The sequence below is a fragment of the Hydra vulgaris genome, chromosome 03, assembly GCF_038396675.1.
Source record: "Hydra vulgaris chromosome 03, alternate assembly HydraT2T_AEP".
Taxonomy (NCBI): Eukaryota; Metazoa; Cnidaria; class Hydrozoa; order Anthoathecata; family Hydridae; genus Hydra; species Hydra vulgaris.
The window spans coordinates 9,239,612-9,264,424 of NC_088922.1; the positions used below are offsets into that span (position 1 = coordinate 9,239,612).

The 24,813-nt window shown below is 27.5% G+C and overlaps 1 protein-coding gene across 1 annotated transcript in view; it reads left to right on the top strand.

Annotated features, from left to right (window-relative positions):
• Positions 1–24,813, top strand: part of LOC100215557 (protein RRP5 homolog) — a 92,645-nt gene that overhangs the window by 60,619 nt on the left and 7,213 nt on the right. Inside the window, exons 28-36 of the mRNA XM_065792269.1 lie at positions 13–95; positions 176–238; positions 6,781–6,865; positions 12,633–12,716; positions 15,502–15,598; positions 19,183–19,363; positions 19,441–19,500; positions 20,457–20,482; positions 24,616–24,712. Coding sequence (XP_065648341.1) covers positions 13–95; positions 176–238; positions 6,781–6,865; positions 12,633–12,716; positions 15,502–15,598; positions 19,183–19,363; positions 19,441–19,500; positions 20,457–20,482; positions 24,616–24,712 — 776 coding nt within the window. The remainder of the gene's footprint in view (positions 1–12; positions 96–175; positions 239–6,780; positions 6,866–12,632; positions 12,717–15,501; positions 15,599–19,182; positions 19,364–19,440; positions 19,501–20,456; positions 20,483–24,615; positions 24,713–24,813) is intronic.

Genomic DNA, 24,813 nt, shown 5'->3' on the forward strand with positions numbered 1-24,813 from the left:
TTTTCTTTAAAGGGTAAATCACCTCTAAAAGCTTTTAAGCCAATGCAAATACTAGAAGCTAAAGTGATTGGTTTTCGTGATTTACGTACACACAAGTAAGAATATTTCAAAATAGTTCAAAAAAGAGTTTTAAAAGGATTTTTTAAAACAAACATAGCTTAAAATTTTTGTTTAGTTACTTGCCAATATCACACACAAACATATCTCGATCAATGGTTGAATTATCTTTGAAGCCCAGGTATTTTTTTAAAATTTTGATAAATATTCCATAAAGAACCAGTAATTAATTAAAAACAATAGTGAAATTAATAGTTCTCTTGAATTTAGACAAAAAAGCTGTTATTCATTCAAATTACTTAATGTTAGGTTTTATATCTGAAGTTAGACACTAGATACTCAGCTCTCAAAACTAGGGTGGGCATTCAGCAACTGCCATTTTTAAAGTGTTTAAAGTTGTCGAGACAACTTGTGTTCTTATTTAAGAGAGTGTTTTAAAAAATTGTTTGGGCTGAATTTTTTTTGAGTAAAACAAAATAAAAAAACAAGTACTAAGAAAAACTAACTTAGTAGTTTAACTTGAAGCTTGCCGTCTCCATGTTAGCATGTTGTTTCTAGTCCTTAACATATATGCCACAATTTACAGACTTTATAATTTATTTATAAGTCCGTAATTAATTCAAAAAAGTTTTAGTATATGGCGTCATTATAGAATTTCAATAAGAAATCTTTGCATTAAAAATATTAATAAAATATTTCAGATATTTTAAGCCTGTCTATTATTATAAATTATTTTTGTTGTATATATTAATCTTAATAAGGATAATAAATGATTATTATCCTTATTAAGATTCTGTTAAAAAAAAATTGTTGTATTTTTTAACCTTACAAAAGTTTAATTAACAGCATTTATTTGCTAAACTTTTCATTGAGGACAAATATTCTCAAAATTCTTATTTAATCATGTGAGAATATATTTAATGAAATTTATTGTGTAAAACATAAATTGAACAATTATTGGTCAAGATTGCAATAAAGTGTAACATTATTAAGTCAATTTTAAAATTGAATTTGTTTAATAAAAAACTTTTTATTAGAGGGTGTCAATTCCCGACATTTTTTTGATCCCGGGAAGCGGAAAATTTAAAAATATTTCTGGATTCTTAAACAAATATTATATATACAAATATCTTTCTTAAATAAATATATAAACACGAGACTAACTTTTAATAAGAAAATGACATTTATAAAATGTTATTTAATTTCAAAATTGTATATACGAAATTTGCATATGTATGCATTAGGGTAGAGTGATTTTTAAAATTTTTGATACCTCTTTGGATTCTAAATTCTTGACGGGTCCTAATATTGTTGAAGTTTTTTTCAAAAGAAGCAGAATAATATACTGATTTTGAAAATAATACATGTTTTTATTTAAAAATAAAGGAACGAAAAATAGAGTCAGTTTTTTCTTAAAAAACCCGCATTTTTAACAAAATGAGGTGTATTTAGGTATATTTTTGCAAATATATTTTTTGCAAAAAAATTTTATTTAATAAAATTATTATTTAACAAAACATGAATTTTTTTTTCTACTTTTTTTGGGTCCAAGTTTGATTGGTTTAGAGAAAAAAAATTCAAAAATATTAGGATCTGTCAAGAATTTAGAATCCAAAGAGGAACCTTTTTTGCTTAGAAAATTGCTCCACCCTAGTATGCATAATTAAAATTTGTAATACATTTATTGAGAAAAATTAATTTTATTTGAACAAAATATATTTTAAACTTATTTGGTTAGGAAATAACTTTTTGTTATTGTGAAGCAGTCTAGAGATGAGTCACTAAGTGATGATCTTCGTTTTGAGCAAAAATTAGGTGACAATGAAAATACTCTCTCCCTTTCTATTGAGGTTGGCTGTATGCAAGTTAAGGCATCAAGCAGCTTTTTTAATTTATTTGTAATATTTTCAGTATTCTCATACATTTGAAATTCTTTTTTGAGGTTTATATGCTGCATTTATAGCTATTGCCAATCTGTCTTTAATATTTGTAACTGTTAAGCAATTATTTTCTTTAGAGGATTCACTTTCAATTCAAATATTGACATCTTCACTTGAATAATCTATTAAATAAGTCATTTGCATAGTAAATAATTGCAGGCTTTAAAGATGAAGCTAGCTCAGGAGTAGCAGTTGAATGTAAATTGCGTGTTTGGAGGTATTTAATCAAAGTCACAAGATCTTGATTTTTTCGCTCTTTAATGCCAAGAGACAGCTAGCAACATCTCCTCTGAAATTGCATCGTTGTTACACAGGGAATCAAACAAAAAATTTAAAATAGCATCAGCTGTTAGTAAATTTGCATCAAGTTTACCTAATGCTTCTGCAGCTATTTTGATTGGTTGAAGGGCATTAAAAACATTTTTTAAAACTGAGACAAATATCGTTAAATAGCTCTAGGGAGTTCAACTCATTTAATGCTTTTTTTACAATCTAGCAGTAAATTGAGTTCAATTCTGTGCTCTACTTTTACATAGTCTTGTAAAATGAAATTTCTATTAGGTGAATGTTTAAAAAACTTCACTGTTTTTCTAATCATTTGTAAAGCCGCATTTATATCTTCTCTTTCACATATTTGTGGTTCAAAATCGTTTAGATTATAATTTTCAGATTCGCTAGAGTTATCACTGGAAAATCTAGATTCATTTTCTAACGAATCAATGTGGCAAACATTAGAATTTTCATTTCTTTTATAAATAACGTCCATTACAGCCAAGTATATACCGTGGTTATAACATAATTGGTGTATAAAACCAGATAATCTATCAAATTTGATCATTACTGCAGCAGCATCAGTGGTTGATGCAACATCTAAAGTGATAACTGCAAACTATGATAGTTTCTCTTTAACTAGGTCCATTGTTACTTCAGCTGTACAGCTTCCATGAATTTTAAGCAGTCCTAGATCAATAAATAACTCATTGAAATGAATATTGATATTCAAATATCTTTGATTGCGTAGACTTGTCCATTCATCAAACGTTAGGCTAAATTTTCCACCTTTTTCCTTATGTGATTTTATTTTAACAATAAATTCATTTTTTGCCGTAGTACAATATTCATGAATTAGTTTCATCACATTGTTTTTACATTTTGGAAGATATTGTTTTTCACTTAATGCTTGACGAATAAACTCGCTTTTGCATATTGCGTGAGTTAAAAATCCATCAACGGCCGTAAGTCTGGCCACTATCTCTGCTAAGGACTGTTTCTTAGAAAAAAATGATGCGAGAGACTTACTCGCTTTTGCAAGGATTGTCTCATAGTTACTTGAACCAGCAATTTGATCGTCATTAAGTTTCTTTTCTCGATATTAATGTTATGAACATGTTACAAATATCTTATTAATCCACTGGTTGACAAGCCCTTACAACTTAATAATTTATTTGGACATTTCAAACACTTGGCTTGTTTGCCTGCTTTTTCTTTTGAAAAATATTTTCAGGCTGAATCAGTGATGATTAAAACAATGTTTCAGAGATTCTAAATTTAAAAAGTTAAAAATATTAGAACAAAGAAATTAGTTTTGTGGTTAAAGAAAATAGTAAGAATATTTCGAAACTTACTTAACTTGTCATTACGTGGAGAACCGAATGTTATTCGAAATTTAATGAATAATAAATTTAATTACAATTTTTAAAGGGTAACTAGCGTTTTTATTTGAAATTTATGCATTAGTTTTGAATCGCATTTTACAAGCCACTGGGCAGCATTTAGCGTTTTGTATTAGAAATAATGACTTTTATGTTTGCTTTGAATCATGTTTAATTAAAAAAATTATGATTTGATTTTTACATTTTTCTATACTTTTAATAATAGTTTTTTTATTTGTAATATTTAAGAGTTAGGTTTTACTGTAAAATGCTTACCAAATATGACATATAAATTGAGAAATATTAAATATAATATGTTTTTAAATGCACACTGCAACACATTGACTATTTTAATCGCCATCTGTCTTGAATTATTGCCATAAAACATTAGTCATTGCTTTAAATAATAAAAAGCTGTCTGTAAATTTGTTAAGTGTAAATTCTATAAAAAATTTCTTAACTAAAAATTAAAGAATTTGAGAAATATCTCTAATAAATGGTGTTGTTTACCAAAACTATTTATTAATTAAAAATTTAAGAATTTTTAAAATGTCATATCAATAGAAGAACAAAAATGTCAGTGATGAACGTCTTAGATAAACAAGAAAAAAGTTCACATTGTTTACATAAAAAGAAATAATATTCAGAATATATAAGGTGATCAACGTCACCTTATTTTATAAAATTAATATATTTAAGAGTGTATCATAAAAATCTTAATTTTGTTTATTCTAAATATCAATTCAAAAAATAATTCTACAATGACATCATTTTTAATACTGAAACTCTTTGAAATTAAACGCCCTTAAATAAATTATAAAGTCTGTAGATTGTGGCATATATTTTGAAGACTTGAAACAACAAGCTAACATTAAGACAACAAAGTTTGAGTAAAACTACAAGTTAGTAGTTCTTGGTATACAGTTATTATTTTGTTTTACTCAAAAAAACTCAGCCCAAACATTTTTTTTTTTAAATCCTCTTTAATATGAACACAACTTGTCTTTGCACTTTAGATCACTTTGAGTTTAGCAATAAATTGCCAACCTTGACCTTTCATGACCTTTTATGGAAACCATATACTGACCTTTCAGGGTACCTATATACACAATAGATTGCTAAATTAGCATCTGCTTAGGTTGCTTCTCTTTATCGTGCTCACCATTCTTTTACTCCTGATTCCATTCTCTACCTCTACAAATCTCTTACTTGTCTCTGTATGGAATACTGTTATATTTGGGCTGGTTATTCTATTGATGGTCTTCCTCTTCTAGACAAGGTTAAAAAATACATTGTAAATGTAGTTGGACTCGCTCTACCTGCTAATCTTGAGCCTCTCTCCTATCATCGTAAAGTTGTGTCTCTTTCTCTTTTCTACAAATTCATCGGTCACTGCTCTAAGGGGCTATCATCTCTAGTTCCGGTAATGCGGTAGTGGTGTAGTGGTAAAAGCGCTCGCTTCATGAGCGAGAGGTTCGGAGTTCGACTCCCACCACGTCCCTGGAAGTACCGCGCTCAACTTAGTTTCTCCGCGCAGCGGCCTTGCTCAGAAAGGTTCATGTTTCGGAGTTAAAGAGTTGAGAGAGGGTAGTACCACGAATAACAACTAAAAAAAAAAAATGAGTAGCCTCCTCGACTGTAGTGGCCCCCCTCGGGCCTTGGGGAGGTGAATAATCTAAAAAAAAAAAAAAAAAAAAAGTTCCATCAACTAAACCTCATTCTCACTTGAATTGTCATTCAGCGAAATCTCATTTGTTTACTATATCTGTCCCTGCATGCTCTAAAAACTTTTATTCATCTAGTTTTTTTCCTCGCACTTCAAACCTTTGGAACTCTCTCCCATCTTCGTATTTTCCTTACTCATACAACTTATAACTTTTTAATTTATTGTCAACCATTTCTTTGCTCTATAACTCTATTCTTTTTTTCTAGTAACTCCCAACTTAATAGTGGTTGCTTGCAGTCTCGGGAGTAAATCAGAATTAAAAAAAAAAATTGCCAACCTGATTTTTCATAATTCTGAGGGCTGGAGACTTTTAAAAAGTAATTGAAAGTATCAGTAACAAAGGTAAGATTAGTATTCAGCCTCTCTTTTATGAGTGAGATCATATTACTTTTTCTGGCATTAGGCTGAACTGTTTGCAAAAAGTTTTTCCCTGAATTATTCACCACAGTATTACATTTATCATAGTTATGCTCCTTCTGACATCAATGAAAAACATTTTTTTAATTATAAGTCTAATTATAAGATAACTGAAAAGCTCCATTTCATTTTAAAAACATGTAAACAAACCTTTGAACTCATAAACTGTTTTTATGTGTGCATGTTTTTCTGGATTTCAAAGTTACTCACGCAATTAGCATTTTTACAATACCTGTACTATTTTAAAAGACATCTATAGATAAATCTCATAATTCTAAATTATTGTATAATGGTATAACCAATTGATTTATCCCAGATTAGATAGAAAGGTATAGTTTGGTTTTTATTGGTTTTCTCCACATTTTCTTTATATAGTCTATTAAGAAAAAAATTTTTTAACTTTTATTTTAATTAAAATAAAGTATTAGATTTTTCTTTACTTCTAGTAACTTCTGTAGTACCTTGTATTTATGCTTTAGTCCATACTGGATTAGGTTCCATACTGTTTAATATCTACTTGAATTTTTTTTTGATTGCAAAATCTTTATTTGCTAATAATACAACCATATTTTATTCAAGATAAAAGATTATCTCTCTTAAAACAAGCATTCTTTAATCTCTTTTTAATTCTTTAATTTAATATAATGCCAGCGCACAAAAAAGCACTGACTAGATGGTCATTTTTAGGCTGCTGTGCGCAATTTTATTAATTCATTTTTATGTCCATTTATGTGACCAAAAACTATTTTGTTTTGTGTTTTTATTTTTCAAGTACATCAGTGTTGTGATATATTTTCTTTTGCTGTGTCATTGTGATTTATAATTTGCAACCTTTTTTGTTTTCTGCTGCTAAATTTTGTGCTCAACTACAAGTTAATTTCGTTTTTATATATTTATTCCTATATGATTTACTTAAGCACAGTTTTGTGCATTGACTAATATATTTTGCTAAGTATAAGTTTTTATTATATAATGTGTTTTTATCTAGTGTATTAACATCACAAGAAATTGAAACAGAAAAAAAAATAAATCAGTTTTCTATTGGTGAAGTGGTTAATGGTTTTGTTGCATCGGTACAAATAAATTTTATGTTTTTAAGTTTGTTGTTATTGTATTTTTATGTCTATAATTTTTAAATGACTTTAAGTTCTATTAAAAATGGTTTGTAGGTTTTCATTTACACTTGTGATTATATGTTATTTATGTAACTTAATACTTATTTATTTTCATTTCAAAAAAAAAAGTTTTGAATATGAGTTGATTATTTTCTATTTCCATTTAAAAGAACTTCCAGCTCTTTTATAAATTTTAACATCAGATTTTTTTTGATCATTTGTGATTTTACTTGTATATAAAATTGTGTTTCAAAGATCTGACAACTGATCACCCAGTTGAACCCTTAAACATCTCAGCCAATATGCCTGAGATGCTAATCCACTAATATTTGAAATAAACTTTTCATTAGGGAATTTTTTAAAAAGAGCCATCTATCTTGTTTTTATCTCAGTTGTTTTTTTCTCTCTACAACTTTTACCACTTCTGCATTTTAGCACCATAGCTCTTTGTGTCTCTGAGGACCCTCTATACTTTATTAGATATTTATAAAGCTTTTTTTATTGCTTTTGCTTTACGCTAATACCCAATTTTTGCTGAGATTTTTTCTCAAAATGATGACAAAATTTGTGCTGATGAAGCAGTTAAAAATAACTTAACATGCAGTATAAAAAATCATCTTTATTAAAAAACTTTAGACATTTGGACTTGTAAGGTTAAAATTTGTAGTTACAATTGCAGTATAAATTTGTTTAATTTGTTTTAGATTCCAATAGAGCAATTTTAAATGGTCAAGATTTTAGATTGTCTTTAGACAATCATGTAATAAATTGTATCATCAACAAAAATGTTTTAAAAATAGAAAAAAAGAAAAGATTTTGAAAAAAGTAAACACAAGTTTGTTAGGCTCATATTTTACATTTATTGCGAGATCAATTTAATAAATAATATTAATTATCTTTATAAATAAATCACATAGAGAAGTTACAATTACAATTACAGTTACAATTACAAAGTCTCAGCAAAAACAACCACAAATATTTAATTACAAAAGAATATTGATCGCAAGCGATTGCACGCAATCTTTGCAACAAAGAATATCAATAATTATTTTTTCATTCGTAGTCATAAAATGATAAAAAAAAATTAAATTTATGCCATAACACAAAATAAAAATGTTTGTATCAAAAAAAAACAAAAAAAAAAACAGAAGATTCTTTTCTCTTTTAAATTTTTAATTTTTTTTTCCCTAAAATCACAAAATTGCTTGACCTAATGATATAAGATTTAAAATAAACACGTTGTTTAGGTGAAATGAACATAATAGTTTCATAATATGATCTGTTAACTTAAGTTAACGCTTTTCAGCAGAATTGATCTAAAGACTCAAAAATGGTGTTCTTTAGACTCACAAAAGGAGTAATAAATAAGTTGTGAAGTTATATAAAAAAGAGAAAAGTTTCTTTAAACATTTTAAAAATTTAAATCAAAAAAAAATTATAATGTCTAAAGCTCTTGTATGGACATAATACGTTGACAAAACCATGCTAATTCCAACCCAGTGGGCACAGGACTTAAAAAAGACGCCTTTTAAACATCTTTTAAATGTTTTGAACGTTCAAAAGATGTCTTTTTTAAGTCCCGTGCCCACTGGAAAATAAGAGAATTTAAATAATCTATAAATCGCCTTAATTACACTGAGTCATTAAATAAATTTCTAGTACCAGTTTGTAATAATCATTAAACTTTTTTTGTATTAAACATATATTGCAGAGGTGGTTTTTTAAAAATTGAGAAATTATAGAAGATAAGTATAAAAAGATTTTAGTTGATGCCAATAAGTAAAAAAAGATTATAGTCTATGCGATTACCTAGTTCAGTTGATATAAAATACTAAAGAAAAAAAGGAAAAGTAATAACTAAGAACTTACCTTAGTGTACTGTAATATAAATGGCTTCTCGATATTTTGAATAAACTTAGTTGATGAAGCACACATACTACTTGAAGTAGAGTTTGCAGTAAGATTTAATTAGTTATTTGAATTTTCAGCCAAAACAGGTGAAACTTTTAATGAAATAGTGTTTGTGGGTGTTAAACTAAACAAATTTGTTATCTTTTTAGATCATACTTTATTTCTTGCTAACTTTTTTATATAATATTTTCTGATGTCGGAAGGCATTGCAAAGAATTTGCAAACATTGAGAAGTGAATTTTATGTAAAAGTTGCCAAGAAAATCCCTAAAATTACTGGGAAAATTCAAATTTTCAAGAAGTTTTTTAAAATAGTAGTTATACCAATAATGGCAGTTTTATTTGAAGTTTCACACAATTAATAAATTAGAATTTCTCATGCTATTTTTCTATTAGTATTTGATAATAATAGATTTTCAATAATTTTATAACTATTATTAAACTTCAATTTGGCAAACTTTATTTTGAGAATGGGATTTTTTAATTTTAAATCAGGAATTTTAATTTTATGAGCATTTGGGAATACCGTATTTGACGGGACCTCACAGGACTAGTTTACACCCTGGGCTATCAGTTGATGCCTGTATACTCTGCTGTGCCTACAGCTATATCAGTCAATGTATGTTCATTTGATGCAACTATTATATAAAATTTTAAAAAGGAATAATAATCAACTAGCTGTCCGGACACATAATATGGATCATGGTAGGTCTGTTGCACTCCTATTACTTATTCTTTAGTCTATTAATTTCAATAGATTTTAGTAAATGGTAAAAAATAATGATCTTGGTTTCAACTTTACAATCAGCGTTAAATACTTTATAATTTATAATTGTAATTTTCTAATAAGTAGGCTTTTACACTTGTTAAATTTTTTTCACTAACTCGTTTACTTATTTTCTCAACCATCTGGTTCATATGGTTGAGAAAATAAATAAACGAGTTAGTAAAAAAAATATTATAAATAATATTATTATATATTAACATTATTATTAATATTATAAATAATATATTATATATATATATAAAGTAAAAAATGTAATATATCTAATGATATATTAAATTTTTATTTATACATGAGATATATTAAGTTTTATATTAAATAAAATTTAATATATATAATATGTATAGTTGCTGAAAAATCAGACACACACAGTGTATGCGTCATTTTAATCCAAATTCCTTATGGTAAAAGCATTCAAAATTAGTTTCAAGAAGAGTTAGAAAAAAATATTAAATGAAATTGTAAAACATCATTATGTCAGAAAATCTCAGACATGCTTTTTAAATTACCTCAAGGATGTATACAAATGGATTTTGATGGAAAAATTAACATTTGTCATTTAAGATGAATTCAGTCATCTAATTTTTTTAAAAATCAACTCATCGCCTATTTGTCACTTGTGAGGTCTTTAATTGGAAACAATTCAAACACTCTTCAGTTATGTTTCAAAAACTATACCAATTCAGAAAGAAGGTTTATCTAATTTTTGTTTAATTTTATTCCATTTATTTGATATCAAAATAGCTGCTAATACATATGAAGTGTTTGGTAAATGTTTTGTTTCTGCTATCAAATGAACTCGTTCATATCTTTATTTCTTACCTCAGTCATGCTTTTTAAAAGTTTATGTAGCATCATTAAGCAGTAAATTTGACATTTTTCACATTTTGGAAGATACTTGCATTAATACACTAAAGTCACTTAATATTGAAATTGACATTAATATTGCTGATTGAATATTAGTCCATTATTTTGGAGAATTTTTTTCTGAAAAGATAAAGGTAATTTTGTTTGTCAGCTTTTTACAAAAGGCTGGCAGTTATTTTAAGTAGCCAATAGTAACCACGTATACAATGATTTCCAGTCAGTGACATTATTTCTTTGTTAATCAAACTTTTTAGACTTTGAGATATAACACTTCTTAATTGTGTAAATTATGTTTAGAGTATCACATTTGAACAATAATACGGGGTTCTGAATAGTTACTGCCCTTATATTTGTGCTCCTATCCAGTAAAAATACCAGATCGAGGTGGGGGCAACCAAACAAATCTTCTTTTTTTAAAGAAATAGCTACTTATTATTTGTATCCTTCGTATTAATGTTTCTTTTGGTTTCTTGTTCAGAGGCATTCAATGATTCATTAAACAACTTAACTTTCTTTTTTATACTATTGTTTGTGTGTAGCATGCTCATGCTGGATGGTCTTTTAATAGGAAAAACTCCAAGTTTATTAATATAAGGATTTAGGTTGTTAATTTGTATATCAGTTATCAGGTGTTATGTAGTCTGGGTCATCTCTCACTTCAACTTCTTTAAAAGTCATGCGGTAGTGGTATAGTGGTAAAGCGCTCGCTTGATAAGCAAGAATTTCCGAGTTTCATCCCCACCATGTCCCTGGTAGTACCTGGTAGGGTTATAACCACTATTAAGTAGCTTCCTTGTCTGTAATGGCCTTCTTGGCCTTGGCGAGGTGAATAACAAAAAAAAGAGTTTTGATTATTCTCACACATCCGAGACATTTTTTTTTTAAATTAAAGTCGAGTTTGATTAATTATGCTTCAGAAATTTAGAGAGTCACAGCATGACTTATGGTACCTAAAATAGTACTTAATAAATTGTAGGCTATGGTGAGTAAAAATTGTATGCAGATTAATATTTGTTATTCCAATTCTTAAGGTCTGCAAGTATTTTTCTTCATTCAATATTTTAGACAATTTAGACTGACTGCAGTATGTTTTTTTTTATAAAAATCTAACTATAGTTCAATGTTAATAGAACATGAGTTCATTATTTTCTTTAACTTAAAAAATTTATTTTAAAAGCATCACGTTAGAACAATAATGCAGTGATCTTAATAATTACTAACTTTTTATTTGCACCTCTATTTAACCAGATCAAAAAAGAGACAACCAATCACATCTTTTTTTTTTTTTTTTTTTTTTTTGTTTACATTATGGTTATTTAAAAATGCTGTCAATTTGGATGTAAACATAAGTTAGAAATGTTTGCAATTTTAGATTGGGATGAATGGTCATACATGCTGTTAATCCTAGATCAATACAAAATTATTTTCTCATTTGATAAAAGTTACTTACAAAAACTACTTTTTCAAAGAAAAAACTATCCAAAAATTGTACTAGAAAAAATGAGACACTTCTTTAAAGTTTAAAAAAAGTTTTACGGTTTTAAAATTGTTTGTTTTTACAATTAATAAACTGGTGCACTAAAGTCAAAGTCTGTGTAAGTTTAATAAACTCACACAGACTTTCTATTTTTTATTGACTTTCTGTAAATCTAGGATTAGCATCTGTTTCTAAACTGGATGCGGTTCAGTTTAAATATAGATTGGAAACTACCTGTTTTTAAGTCTATTTTACAGAATAACAGAATGGTAACTAATAACTAGTAATAGTAACTAAGCGCATTCAACATTCACTGTACAAATTACATTATAAATTAACAACAAAGTAATCAGTAATCAGTGGGCAATAGTTTTTATAACTGATAAAAATTAATGTTCACTTCAAAATAAAAGATCCATCCTCGGTATTTAAACCTGCACTACCTGCAAAAATGACCACAATCTATGCTAACTTACTTCCTATCAATTAAATTAAATTTTATCTCAACATTTCCTGTTTGCTATTAACATCAAAATTATTTGCCAGCACTGTCAGCAATTAACTTTTGCAATTTTAAATGATTGATATTTTGTTTTTAATAGATATAATGCAATTACTATATTTTTCAAGAAATAAATTATTATTCAAAAAAAGTCTGTAAAAATTTTTTTATTTTTTATATTTAAGGTAACAAAGAAGAGTTTATGGATATCAGTGAATCCTTTAGTTAAAGGAAAAGTTTCTGTTCTCAATATCTCAGAAAACATTATGGTACTTTTAGCTATATTTGGATGTTTGAGTTATTATATTTAAAATATTAGAAATGTTGAGCATTTTATACTTTTATATTGTTTGTTATAATATTTTTGATTTTAATGAAAAATTTAGGCTTGTGACTCTGTGCTTTTCATTTGAATAATTTTTCTCCAAAATTTGTTGGGAATTACCAGAAAACAAAGAATATTTCTTAATACCAAAAGGAATAATTGATAGAAAACCTTGAAAATTTATGAGTCAGAAAAACACCAGTTTAAATACGATAACAGTATTCCAAACAGGGATTAATATGAGATTTGTAGAGGTAGAAAATTGAATTGGGAGTAAAATGGCAAACATAATAATGAGAGGCAACTTTATCTGATGCTAACTTTGCGATGAGTTGTATATACTATTTTCATTAGAGGTCAGTAGTGAATAATAATCAAAGAAGGCGTAAAGTAGAGGATAAGGTAAGAATGTTGCCATTTATCACAATTAAAAGGGTATTCATCATAAGCTTGTCAACAATCTTGCAATAATTGCTAACTGTATATAACTGATTTTTATTTGGGTTAAAACTTTCAAACTACTGTAATTTCCAAGCTGTCATAGAAAAGTGATCCTGTTTAAGTTCAGCTGTTCTAAGCAATCAAAGATAACTTTTTTATCTGGAGACTGGAGTATTTAGTCTTCAGAAAGTAAAGCCACTTTAGATGTAAGATTTTCATGAAGATTATCAATATAAATGCGAAACTATAGAGGGCTAAGAATAGAACCTTGTAGTAAACCAGAAATTACTGGAATTAAAGAGTTTTGTTCTTTAAGGGTATTATTAATACTCATATTGGTGCTTAGTGTCAGACAGGAACTTTTTTACATTTCTTGCAATAATAAAAAGATGTTTGTTGTCAAGAGAGTTATTATAGTAAAAAAGATAAAAGAAATGATTATGATAATAAATAGCAGCTGCTCAAGAAAACCATGGGGTGGAAATTAATATTTAAGATTAAGGTTTGACTTAAAACCAACAAGAAAGAGCAGAAACATTCATGCCTACTTTAGTCCATAAAAATATGCAGGATGCACAATTTTTAGCAGAGAGATGAAAGACATTAACCCAAGGACCATCTCAAAGAAAATCACAAAAGGAACCCCAGTTAGCTATTAGGTAGTAGTAAGACTTATGGTGATAGTGATAAATGGTGTATAAGAATAGGTGATTGAAGGATGATAGGGTGAATCTGATGTAAAAGAAGCAGGAAAAGTTTTAGTAAGATCATATATTTGAACCACCTAAATAAACAACAAACAGAAGTTGTGCACAAGCTAAGGTTAGAGACAAGACAAAAATCAAGGAGTGAAGGTAACTTATTAGAGTTGTCTGGACAATAAGCCTAATCCAGTCACCAATAGCAACAATATTTACTAATGGATAAATTGAAAGAGGTTTGTCAATTTTATCAGAAATAACATTAAAAAGAGTGCAGTCTTTGAGGAAAATGATAAAAAATAATGAAATTAATTGATTGAGGAGGTGCTGAATGGAAGCTCATAAATAAATGGTTATAGTATTGAAACCAGATTTCATGACAAACAGGTTAATTGATGCACAAGTTTATGCTCAAGCCAACCATTTTACTATTTCAGTCTGGGTATAAATCAAAGGGTTATAGCCATCAACAGTGAAATTCGTATTAGATAATGTAAGTGTAGTGATATTTACAAGAGGTAATTTACAATGGATAAAAAGTTATTTCAAAAACCACAAATATTCATAAAAGGCAGATTGAAAAAGTTACGTGTTGATGATTTTTTTTTTAAATTGTTTTAAATACTTTAGTCATGTTTTAAGTTATTAGAACTTGAATTGATTGTAGATAGCTTCTTAAGTGATTAGCTATGCAATTGTCTCAGCTAACTAACTCAATAATCTTAAATTCACTATAAGTTGAAACAAAAGGTTATTTATTTGATCTTGACAATTCACACTTAACCAGTATACAATCCACACACAAAATGCCACTGTTAATACTATGATATTTTAAAGTTGTTGATTTAATTATTCTCCCCAAAAGCTACCACAAAGTTTGGGAAACCTTGTTACCATTCGGCTACATGTTTATTAAATTAAGTTAAAGCCTTAGCTTCATTAGGAGATATTACAGAACGAGTTGCAGAACCGTTATTAAGGAAGCACAAGTAAAAGCTAAGAAGTATATTTAAGAAGATTGAGCATTTATTATGCTAGACTTACACAAGTTGAATGGTTTGCCCTAATGCCTATTTAGTTAATTTTATTTTGTTTTTTACTACTTGTGTTTTATAGTGACACATTACTAATAAAAAGTTCCATTTAGAAGATGCAGATCATCTTCATGCTCTTCATACCCTAACTAGCAGGATCTTTTTTGATACGCATAAAGTTCACTCTCAAATTCATTTCTCTGCATAATACCACTATTTGTTCCCTTGCCTTTAGAAGTAACATGTAGTATTCACTAAATAATCTTTTTTTTTATATCTGTAATATTTTTACAGATAAAGTGAATAAAGTTTTCAAACTTTGTCTTTGATCTTTATCATTATGTTAGGCTCTTAAGCATTATTGCATGTTCAATTTGTTTTTTTCACTCATTCGGCCTGGGTTCAAGGTTTGTATTTTAGAGTCGTAGAGTTGAGAGAGTTAAAAAGAAATATAATTGTTTTTAACTAAATAATCTGATTGGCCTTGGGTTGCTGTCTTTTTTGCTTTTTTTTTTTTTTTTTTTTTTATTTAATATACTTTTTTTTGTTTCAGGACCTAAATAAGTGGAAGTCTGTGTTCAAAGTTGGTTTAGGTTATTCCTTTCGAATTTTAAGCTGCAAAGAGGATTTCCTTGAACTGACTAGATTAGGCAAGTTTTGTTTCATTTGTAGGTTTTAATATTTAGTATGATTGCCTAGTGCAAAGTAAGCATGATAAAGCAGGCTTAAAGGGATCCCAAACTCCCAACACATTTTGTATTCATATTAAGGATAATGTTAAAAAAAAAATGTTTGAACCAAGTTTTTTGATTAAAAATAAATAATGAATGCATACGGAGAAAAACTAATTTTGTTGTTTTAGCCAAAGCTCGCCTTCTCCATTTCACTCAAAAAATCATAGTCTTTAAATTATATATTGCAATCTACAGACTTCAGCGATTCCTTTGAAGCGCATTTAATTCGTAAAAGTTTTGGTATTTGATGTCACAGTAGACTTTTGACAAATGAAACTGGAAAAATTTTCATTTATTTTTATTCATAAATTTTTTTCATTATTTGTTTAGTTATTTATTTTCTAATTTTAACATTTAAAAAGATATTAAAAAGCCTTAATTTAAAAACCTTAAATATTTTATGCTAGTTCGTTGCTATAAATTGTTATTGCGCTATATTTAATGTTAATAAATGATAAATACTTATTATCCTCAATCAAGATTCTCATAAAAATTGTTTTATATTAATTACCCATATAAAGTTAGTAACAGCATTTTTATTTGGTCAGACAATATTTTGTCTGAATTTGCTTTTCATTTTGAACTAAATTTACTTATCATTTAAAATGGCTAAGCAATAAATGAAAAGCCCCTAAAATTATGCAATTTGTGTTTAATTGATTAATGTTGATGTTTATGTTGATTATTGTTGTTGTTTATGTTGATTATTTTCATCAATATCAAAATAGTCCCAGATTAGACTGTTAGTTGCTTTCCTTATTGTTGATTTATTTCTAATTTAATTTAATCTCCAAGTTTAATTCTATGTTAAAAAAGAAAAGTTTTTATTTCATCGCGCACTCTTTTTATAAAAGAGTTGAACAAAAGAGAAAGAAAAGTAATTAAACTTTGAATGAATTAGAGTTGTATAGAATTTTTTTTTTATTTTTTTTTTTTGCATCACTCATTCTTTTTTTAGATGAGAGAAATAAAAGTTTAATTGTAACTTTTCTTTGAATTAATGGGAATTGAAAAAGAAAATTACTTGAAAACTTGTATTTTTCAATTTTGTTAGTTGTTTTTTTTTTCCATCTTAAGGGACAAATGCCAAATACGACACATAAATTGGGAAATACCAAATATAATATGTTTTTTAACGCACATTGCGACATTTTGACAAATTAAATTACCATCTATCTTGAATTATTGCCATTAATTAATGTGTTAATTATTGCGTTATTTAATAATAATTTCTCTGTATTTTTGTTAAATGTTAGTTGTATAAAACGGACAAAAATAGACGTACATTATGTTTTTAATTTGATGGTTATAAAATATTGAACAGTAAACTTGAAATCCAAATTTATAATGCCGACTTGTGCTGTTATTGGTTATACTTGTAATGCAAAACTAGGATCTCGCATATCCTTTCACAAATTTTCATATCTACTGTCAACTGTATTGTTTAGTGTATTCTTGTACTTTTTTTTCATAACCTTAACAGGTTCTAATTGGTATGGAATTGTCAACATTTTAAAAGTTTTGTTATCAAAAATTAAATGCAAAATTTAATAATATTTCTTTTTTATCCCTATTCAATTTAGCAAATTTAGTAATTTAAATCAAATCAGCATAATCTAAAAGTTTTTATAATAAAAAAATTTAACAGTTCATTAAATATCTCTAATTAATACTGTCAGTTAATGAAAGTAATTCATTATTTCAATTCGACGGGGAAACAAAAAATGTCATAGCATAAAAATGACCAGAGAAGTTAGAAAATAGTTACCATTGTTTAAATGAAAATAAGTAAGATTTGGAATATATAATACTGTTCTCTCTTGCACAAAAACGATAGACCGTATATATAACATTCTATATAATGTAAAATACTTGGATGAAAATAAGATAAGTAAGATATAAGACATAAGATTGGTAAGTGAAGCTTTAATATTTGTTTTAATTTAAAAACAAAAGAAATAAAAGTAAGATATATAAATCTAAAAACTATTAGGATATCTGTAAAAAATAAGTTACTCCTATAAAATAAATATAATTTATTATTTTTACTTTTTATAAAAAATTTTTTTGCAATGTTTGGAAAAATAATAAAATAAATTCATTTTGCTATATGTTAAAAAAATATTACAACGTACTTTTTGAATTAAAGAAGGAAAATGCAGCCTTGTTTAATTACATTTTTCATTTGTCAAAAGTCTACCGTGACGTTATATACTAAAACTTTTATGAATTAAATGCGCTTCAAAGGAATCAATGAAGTCTGTAGATTGCAATGTATAATTTAAAGACTCCGAGTTTTTGAGTAAAATGGAGAAGGCGAACTTCAGCTAAAACAACAAAATTAGTTTTTCTTGGTATACATTCATTATTTATTTTTAATCAAAAAAACTTAGTTCAAACCTTTTTTTTCAACATTACCTTTAATATGAACACAGCATGTGTTGGGAGTTTGGGATCCCTTTAAGGTTAATATCTTATTTTAAATAGGTAATTTTCTCTTAAGAACCATTTATTTAAAATGAGTCATTTTCTTAAGAATCACAAATTAAAAATGGGTAATACACATTGTTTCATAAAAATTAACATCACAATAAAAAGAATAGTTTAATATAATCTTAAAAGATAGTAGCTGTATAAATGTACAAAAAAGATGTACTTTTTTGTTGTTGTTGTTGAACAAACACTTTTAGAAAATGGTATGTTCTTTAGTATTATCAGAAAAAACATATTCTATTGCAAAATAGTATTTTTGTTTTGTTCATAGTTTTAACATAAAGGAAAAGATCTTATAATAAACTTTGTGACTCCTGTACTACTTTTGAGGCAAAGATCTATGACCTAATTATATCATGAGCTTATCAAATTTTTTTGTAAACAAAACCTGTCTAAAGATTCTTTTTTTTTTTTTTTTTTAAATATACTTTCTGTTTTATAGAAAATAGAAACAGTTAAAGAGTAACTTTTTTTGTTTGTTTTTTTAAATAAAATGAAAAGGCTATTTCACTGCTAGTATAAGTTATTTTAAACATGAGTTGTTTTCAAACCCTGACTTTTAGCTTCATTATGGCTTCAGACATAAATTGTTTTTGACTTCAATATATTTTTTTTATTTTTGAACTGTGTGACTCCTTTCAATCTAGACTTTCAGAGTTTAGATAAAAGGATGGGTTTAAAAGGCATGTGAGTGCCTTACATCTAAATACACTAAATAAAAATAAATATAATATATTTAATAAATAAAAAATGTATTAAATAAATAAACATAGATATACATATCAATAAACTTTTTTGCAACATATATATGTAACATATTTTTAAATTCACTAACTGTGTTATGGTTGAGGCTAACTGTCGTGTGATCTATCATTTTGTATTAATAATAATGATTAACATATGTTGTGGAATGAATAGTTAAAATGTGTTGTTATTTTCTTGCTGAGAAATATCATTAAATTTTAATGATAGTTTTGAAATTTTATAATAATTTATTTTTATTTTAGGAGAAGCTCTTAATGTTGCTAAAGGTGTTGTTATCAATGGAAAAATATCAAAAATTCTTAAAAATGTAGGATTACTTATTGAGCTTAATAATGGAAAAGCAGGTGTAGCTCATATAACAGAGCTAAGCGATCATTTTGAAGAAAATCCTTTAAATGGGTTTGCTGTTGATCAATTTGTAAGGTAACTGTAATAGTTTTCAAGTAAAATATTATCTTCTTTTTATATTTCATATTTTTATAATGGAATTTTTTTTATAGGTGTAAAGTGTTGGCTATTAAAAAAAATGATGAAATAGATCTAAGTTTACGACAGTCCAGGTAATGTTATTTATCTTTTGATGTTTTCAAAATTTAACAAGTATAGAAATAAACGTTCAATAAACAAAACCTCTCACATTCCTGTTTGATTATTTGCTTCCACTTTTAAAGTGAAATGTTCAAACTTAAATCTAACAATTTAAAATAAAAAATTTAAAGATCTTGCATTAAACATCATTAGAAAAATAAGTTAATTTTAACTAAAGCTTTTTTCAAAGACAGTGGTCTAAATCTGGATGGTGGTATTTGTTGCAACAATGTTACTTTTTCTATAAAAAAAATCTTATATTAAAGTTTCTACCCTAATTCAAAAAAAAAAAATTCTATAACTCGATAACAATTATATTTATAATCTCTTAAAATATTTTTAAAAATATACGGCATGAATATTTTATCAATAAAAAAGTTTTTTTCTGTAATATTTAGATATTATAGTTCATTAATGATAAATTAAATTGAATAAATTGGTTCTTTGAATAAATTACTTTTTCAATATAAAATTAAAAATCAAACTCAAGTAAAATCAAAAGATGCTTCAAGAAATTTGCAGAATTCTTATAGAAACTTTTTTTTAAATGTTATAAAAATGTTATAAAAGCTTTTTTAAAAAAATTATCTTTGAATTTGATATAAGAAGACAATTTAAGAAAAGTTGATAGCATAAGATGATAAGAAAAGTTTACTCGACACAAATTGAAGAAGTGGTGACGTCATAAATTCAAACATGTATATTTAATTGAATTTTAAACATGTATATTTAATTGAATTTTAAACCAACTTTATCTATTGTTTCCTTTAAAGTAGTATTATTAATTTACTTGTAACTACAACATTATGTTATTTTTTTATTACCTTCTTATTATTCCAAGATAGATGTTTAAAAATATAATTAAAAAGACAAAAACTAAACTAAATTAAATTGTATAAATAATATAGTTATACTTTTTTTAATTTAGAATAAATGAAGGGCAAGTTAATGGAGGTAACTTTGTTTAACTAGTTTTAACTTTGTTTTGATAAATTTACTGTATTAAGCAGATTAAAAGCAAATAAGAATAACAACTATCTTATGATTTTAACTAACAACCTTATGATAAGAACTTTTCATCAATACCATCTCTTGATTCCACTAGCTGCGTTCTACCTGATATTGCCGACAGTTTGATCCATTGCTCCACATTCTTATGATTTCTATGAATTCTAAGTTTTACTAAGTTTCAGATTTTTTTGAAATTGTTTTGATTTACTGTATTAAGCAGAATAAAAGCAAATAAGAATAACAACTTCCTTATGATTTGGAGCCCTTTGTTACGGCTTAGGGTTTATTAATAGTAATGAGGCAATTGCTTGGGCTGTTAGACAAAGTTCTGAGTACTATCTATGCTTTGAGTCAAGTTCTTCAACAAATTTACCATAAACTATAAAACGCAAAAAAACAGCATCATCACCAAGTTCTCTAAACCTATCATACACTAATATTCTTGGTCTTTGAAGTGACTTTTCTTCTGTTGAGTCTTATCTCTTGCAAAGTTCACCAGACTTACTTGACTTGCGAGACTAATTTGAGTTCAGCTGTCTCATCTTTCAGGAAGATAACCATCAACACTAAGATCAACAGTTCAGCTGTGTGATCTTAGTGTTGATGGTTATCTTCCTTTAATTTGTAAAGACTCCAATAGTCACATGCTTGGCCTGGACATTTACATTCGTAAAAATTCACCAATTTGTCGTGAAACTAGGTTTAAATCCACAGACTATTCTTTTATGTGCTTTCGTTTAGCACCACTTCACTCTATTGTCTTTCTCTTCGTTCTATATCGCTCTCCTTCATCTCAAGACTGCATTCTTTTTGATTCTATTTCTGATATATTGACCAAGCCCTCTCTCTTTATCCATCAGCCTATATTGTTGTTGATGGTCACTTTAATGCTCATCACACTGGATGGCTAGGCTCTAGTGTCAGTGACTCTGTAGGCATTAAGGCCTTTCACTTTTGCCTTTCTCAATCCCTAACTCAAATAGTCAACTTTCCAACTGGCTTTCCAGACAACCCAAATCATTTACCTTCTCTATACGACTTATGTCTTGTTTCTGATCCTAGTCAGTGCTCAGTTTCTCCAGATTTACCCCTAGGTGCTTCTGATCACGGTAATTTCTCTAAAACCATTATCTCATTCACTTCTTCATCATCAGAATTCCCCTATCATTAAACCTCTTACAACTACCTTAAAGCTGACAGGGACTCCGTGATTTTCTTCGTGATGGCCCTTGGGTAGAAATCTTTCGTCTTCCTTTTGATGAATGTGCTTCTTACATAATTTCTTGGATTCAGCCTGGTATGGAATTTTTTGTTCCCTCTTGATTATTCCAAATCAAGCCTCACTCTTCTCCATAATTTACCTCACATTGTGCTGCTGCAATTTCCAATCGAAACCGTTACTTCCATATCTATCTGCAAAACAGTTCTCCAGAAAGCAGACATTTGTTTACTATTGCTAGAAACCATTGTAAAATGGTTTTATCTAACGCCAAAACTTGCTATTGAAATCTCATATTTCCTCTAAAAAATTAGGCTTTTGTGACTTCAGGAGAATTTTTAACAGTATTAATAATAAGGGCAAATCTGTTATTCTACCTCTCTTGTACAGTTCAGATTTTGTCACCTCACTTAAAGACAAAGCTGAATTATTTGCTAAGAACTTTTCATCAATATCATCTCTTGATTCCACTAGTTGCGTTCTACCTGATATTACCGACAGTTTGATCCATTGCTCCACATTCTTATTACTCCAACTTCTGTATCTTAAGTGATTTCCTGCCTAGACTCTTCTACAGCTTCTGGTCCGGACAACATACCTGTCGTAGTCTTGCAGAAGTGTTCTCCGGAGCTGTTGTCTATACTTTTAAAACTATTTAACAAGTTTTTATCAGAGTCTTGTTTAACAAGCTGCTAGAAAGCGGCATCTGTTATCCCCTTTTTTCGAAAATTACGGAGAGCGATCTATTTGTTTAACTACCCATTAGTCTTCTTTCTATCATAAGCAAGGTTTTTGAATCTTTAGTTAATAAACACTTAATCTCTCATCTTGAATCTAATAACTTTTTTTGTGATTACAATATGGATTTTGATCTTCTTGTTCTACTGCTGATTTGCTAATGGTAATAATAGGTTTTATCAGGCATTAGATAGATGTAGAGAGGTTAAGGTTATTGCTCTTGACATTTTCAAAGTCTTTGATAAAGTTTGGCATGCTGTTCTTCTCCATAAGCTCACTTTTTATGGTGTATCAGGTAATATCTTTAGAACTATTGAATCCTCTCTTACCAATCGTAGTATAAATCGTAGTATGGTTGTCTTTAATGGACAACACTCTTCTTTGTTTCCTGTATTTTCAGGGGTTCCTCAAGGTTCTATCCTTGGCTCTATGCTCTTTTTAATTTACGTTAACGATCTTCCAGATATTCAAAAGCCAACACTCTCTAATCTCTTGGAGGGGGCATTTGAGCTTGAAAAGGATCTCACTTCTGCTACAGCATTGGTTTCATAGTGACTGGTGAACTTTAATTCAGATAAAGTCCAATTTTTATCAGCCAATCATCACCGCAATAAATAAGTTCTTCTTATATTTATGAATCATCTACCTTTTATCTTCTATGATTAACTTTTACTTCTAATATATCTTAGAAACCATATATCAAATCCATTGCAAAATTAGCATCTGCTAAGGCTGCATCTCTTTATTTTGCTTGCCACTTTTATTCTCCAGATTCTATTCTTTATCTCTATAAATTTCAAATCTGTTCTTGTATGGAATACTGTTGCCATATCTGGGGCGGATCTTCTAATGGTGCCCTTTTAGATAAGATGCAAAAACGCATTGTAAACATAGTTGGAACTGCTCTTGCAGCCAACCTCCAACCATTATCACATCATCGTAATGTTGCTTCTTTTTCTCTTTTTTACAAATACTATAATGGGCACTGCTATTAAGAGCTAGCTTCTCTTGTGCTATCTACCAAAGTCTATTCTCTTGTTACTCGTCATTCAATTAAGTCTCATCCTTTTTCTGTTACTATTCTTAAGTGCCCCAAAAACTCTTATTTGTCTAGTTTTTTTACTCGAACATCAGTTCTTTGGAATTCACTTCATTCATCTTGCTTTCCTGATTCATATAGTTTGCAATCTTTAAAGTCGTCTGTCAATTGTTATCTTGCTTTATTATCTTCATCTTTTCTCTTCCAGTAACTTACAACTCTAATAGTGGTTGCTTGCAGCCTTGTTGGAAACGAAGATGTTTAAAAAAAAAAAGAGTGAAATTTTTTGTGTTTTATTATTAGGTTGATATACTTTACATTCTGGTGAATCTAAATTTGTAGGAAATGTATTGAAATTTTATTAAAATAATCTTATCTACTAAATTAAAAAATGGGGGGAGCACCTTATACTTTTTTAGACTTTTTCTGATTTAATAAACCCCCTCCCCCATCCTCAAGCTCATTAGGACCTTTTCCTCCCTGTTTATTAGTTTTGAAGAAATGTAAAAAAGTATTGCAATATTTTTACTTTGAAAAATTATTTTAATCTTTTTGTTCATTAAATCTCTACCTTCTCCACTCCCTCTCTTTTATGACACAAAATTTTGTTTTGTCCTTTCGACAAATGATGTAAAATATTATCTTTTTTATTGATTAATAATAATAATTTCATATTATCTTTTTCAATGCGTATGATTTTATTGATTTTATTTCATATTATCTTATTCAATGCTATAAAACCATTATTAGCCAATAAAAGTTATTTATACAATGATAAAACAAATTTTAGTTAATAAAAAAGTTAAGAATTAACACAATATTATTATCAAATAATATAAAATGTTTTATATCTTTTATCAGAAATATACAAAAAAAAAAAAAAACCTTTTAAATTTATATAAAGTAATCTTTTATATTTTTTTATGTCTATTATTTATTATTTATAAAATATATCAATTATATTTTATGAAGTTTAGAAAAAAGTATAAGTTGACAAAAAAAAGTTTTTAAATTAAAGTTTTGATTTTAAATTTTTTTTACCATTTTTGTTCTCTGCACTTTTTTTAAAATATCATTTAGAATGGGATAGATACATTAATGGGTATGATGATATAAAGGAGGGTGACATCTTACGTGGTTATGTGAAGTCTTGCTCAAAGATAGGAGTTTTTGTTAGGTAGTATTTATTAATGTTTTTAAAAATTAAATTTATTATTTTTAAATCATAAAATAGATTATGATTTTTTAAATGATGATTTAAACTTTTTTTTGAACAAA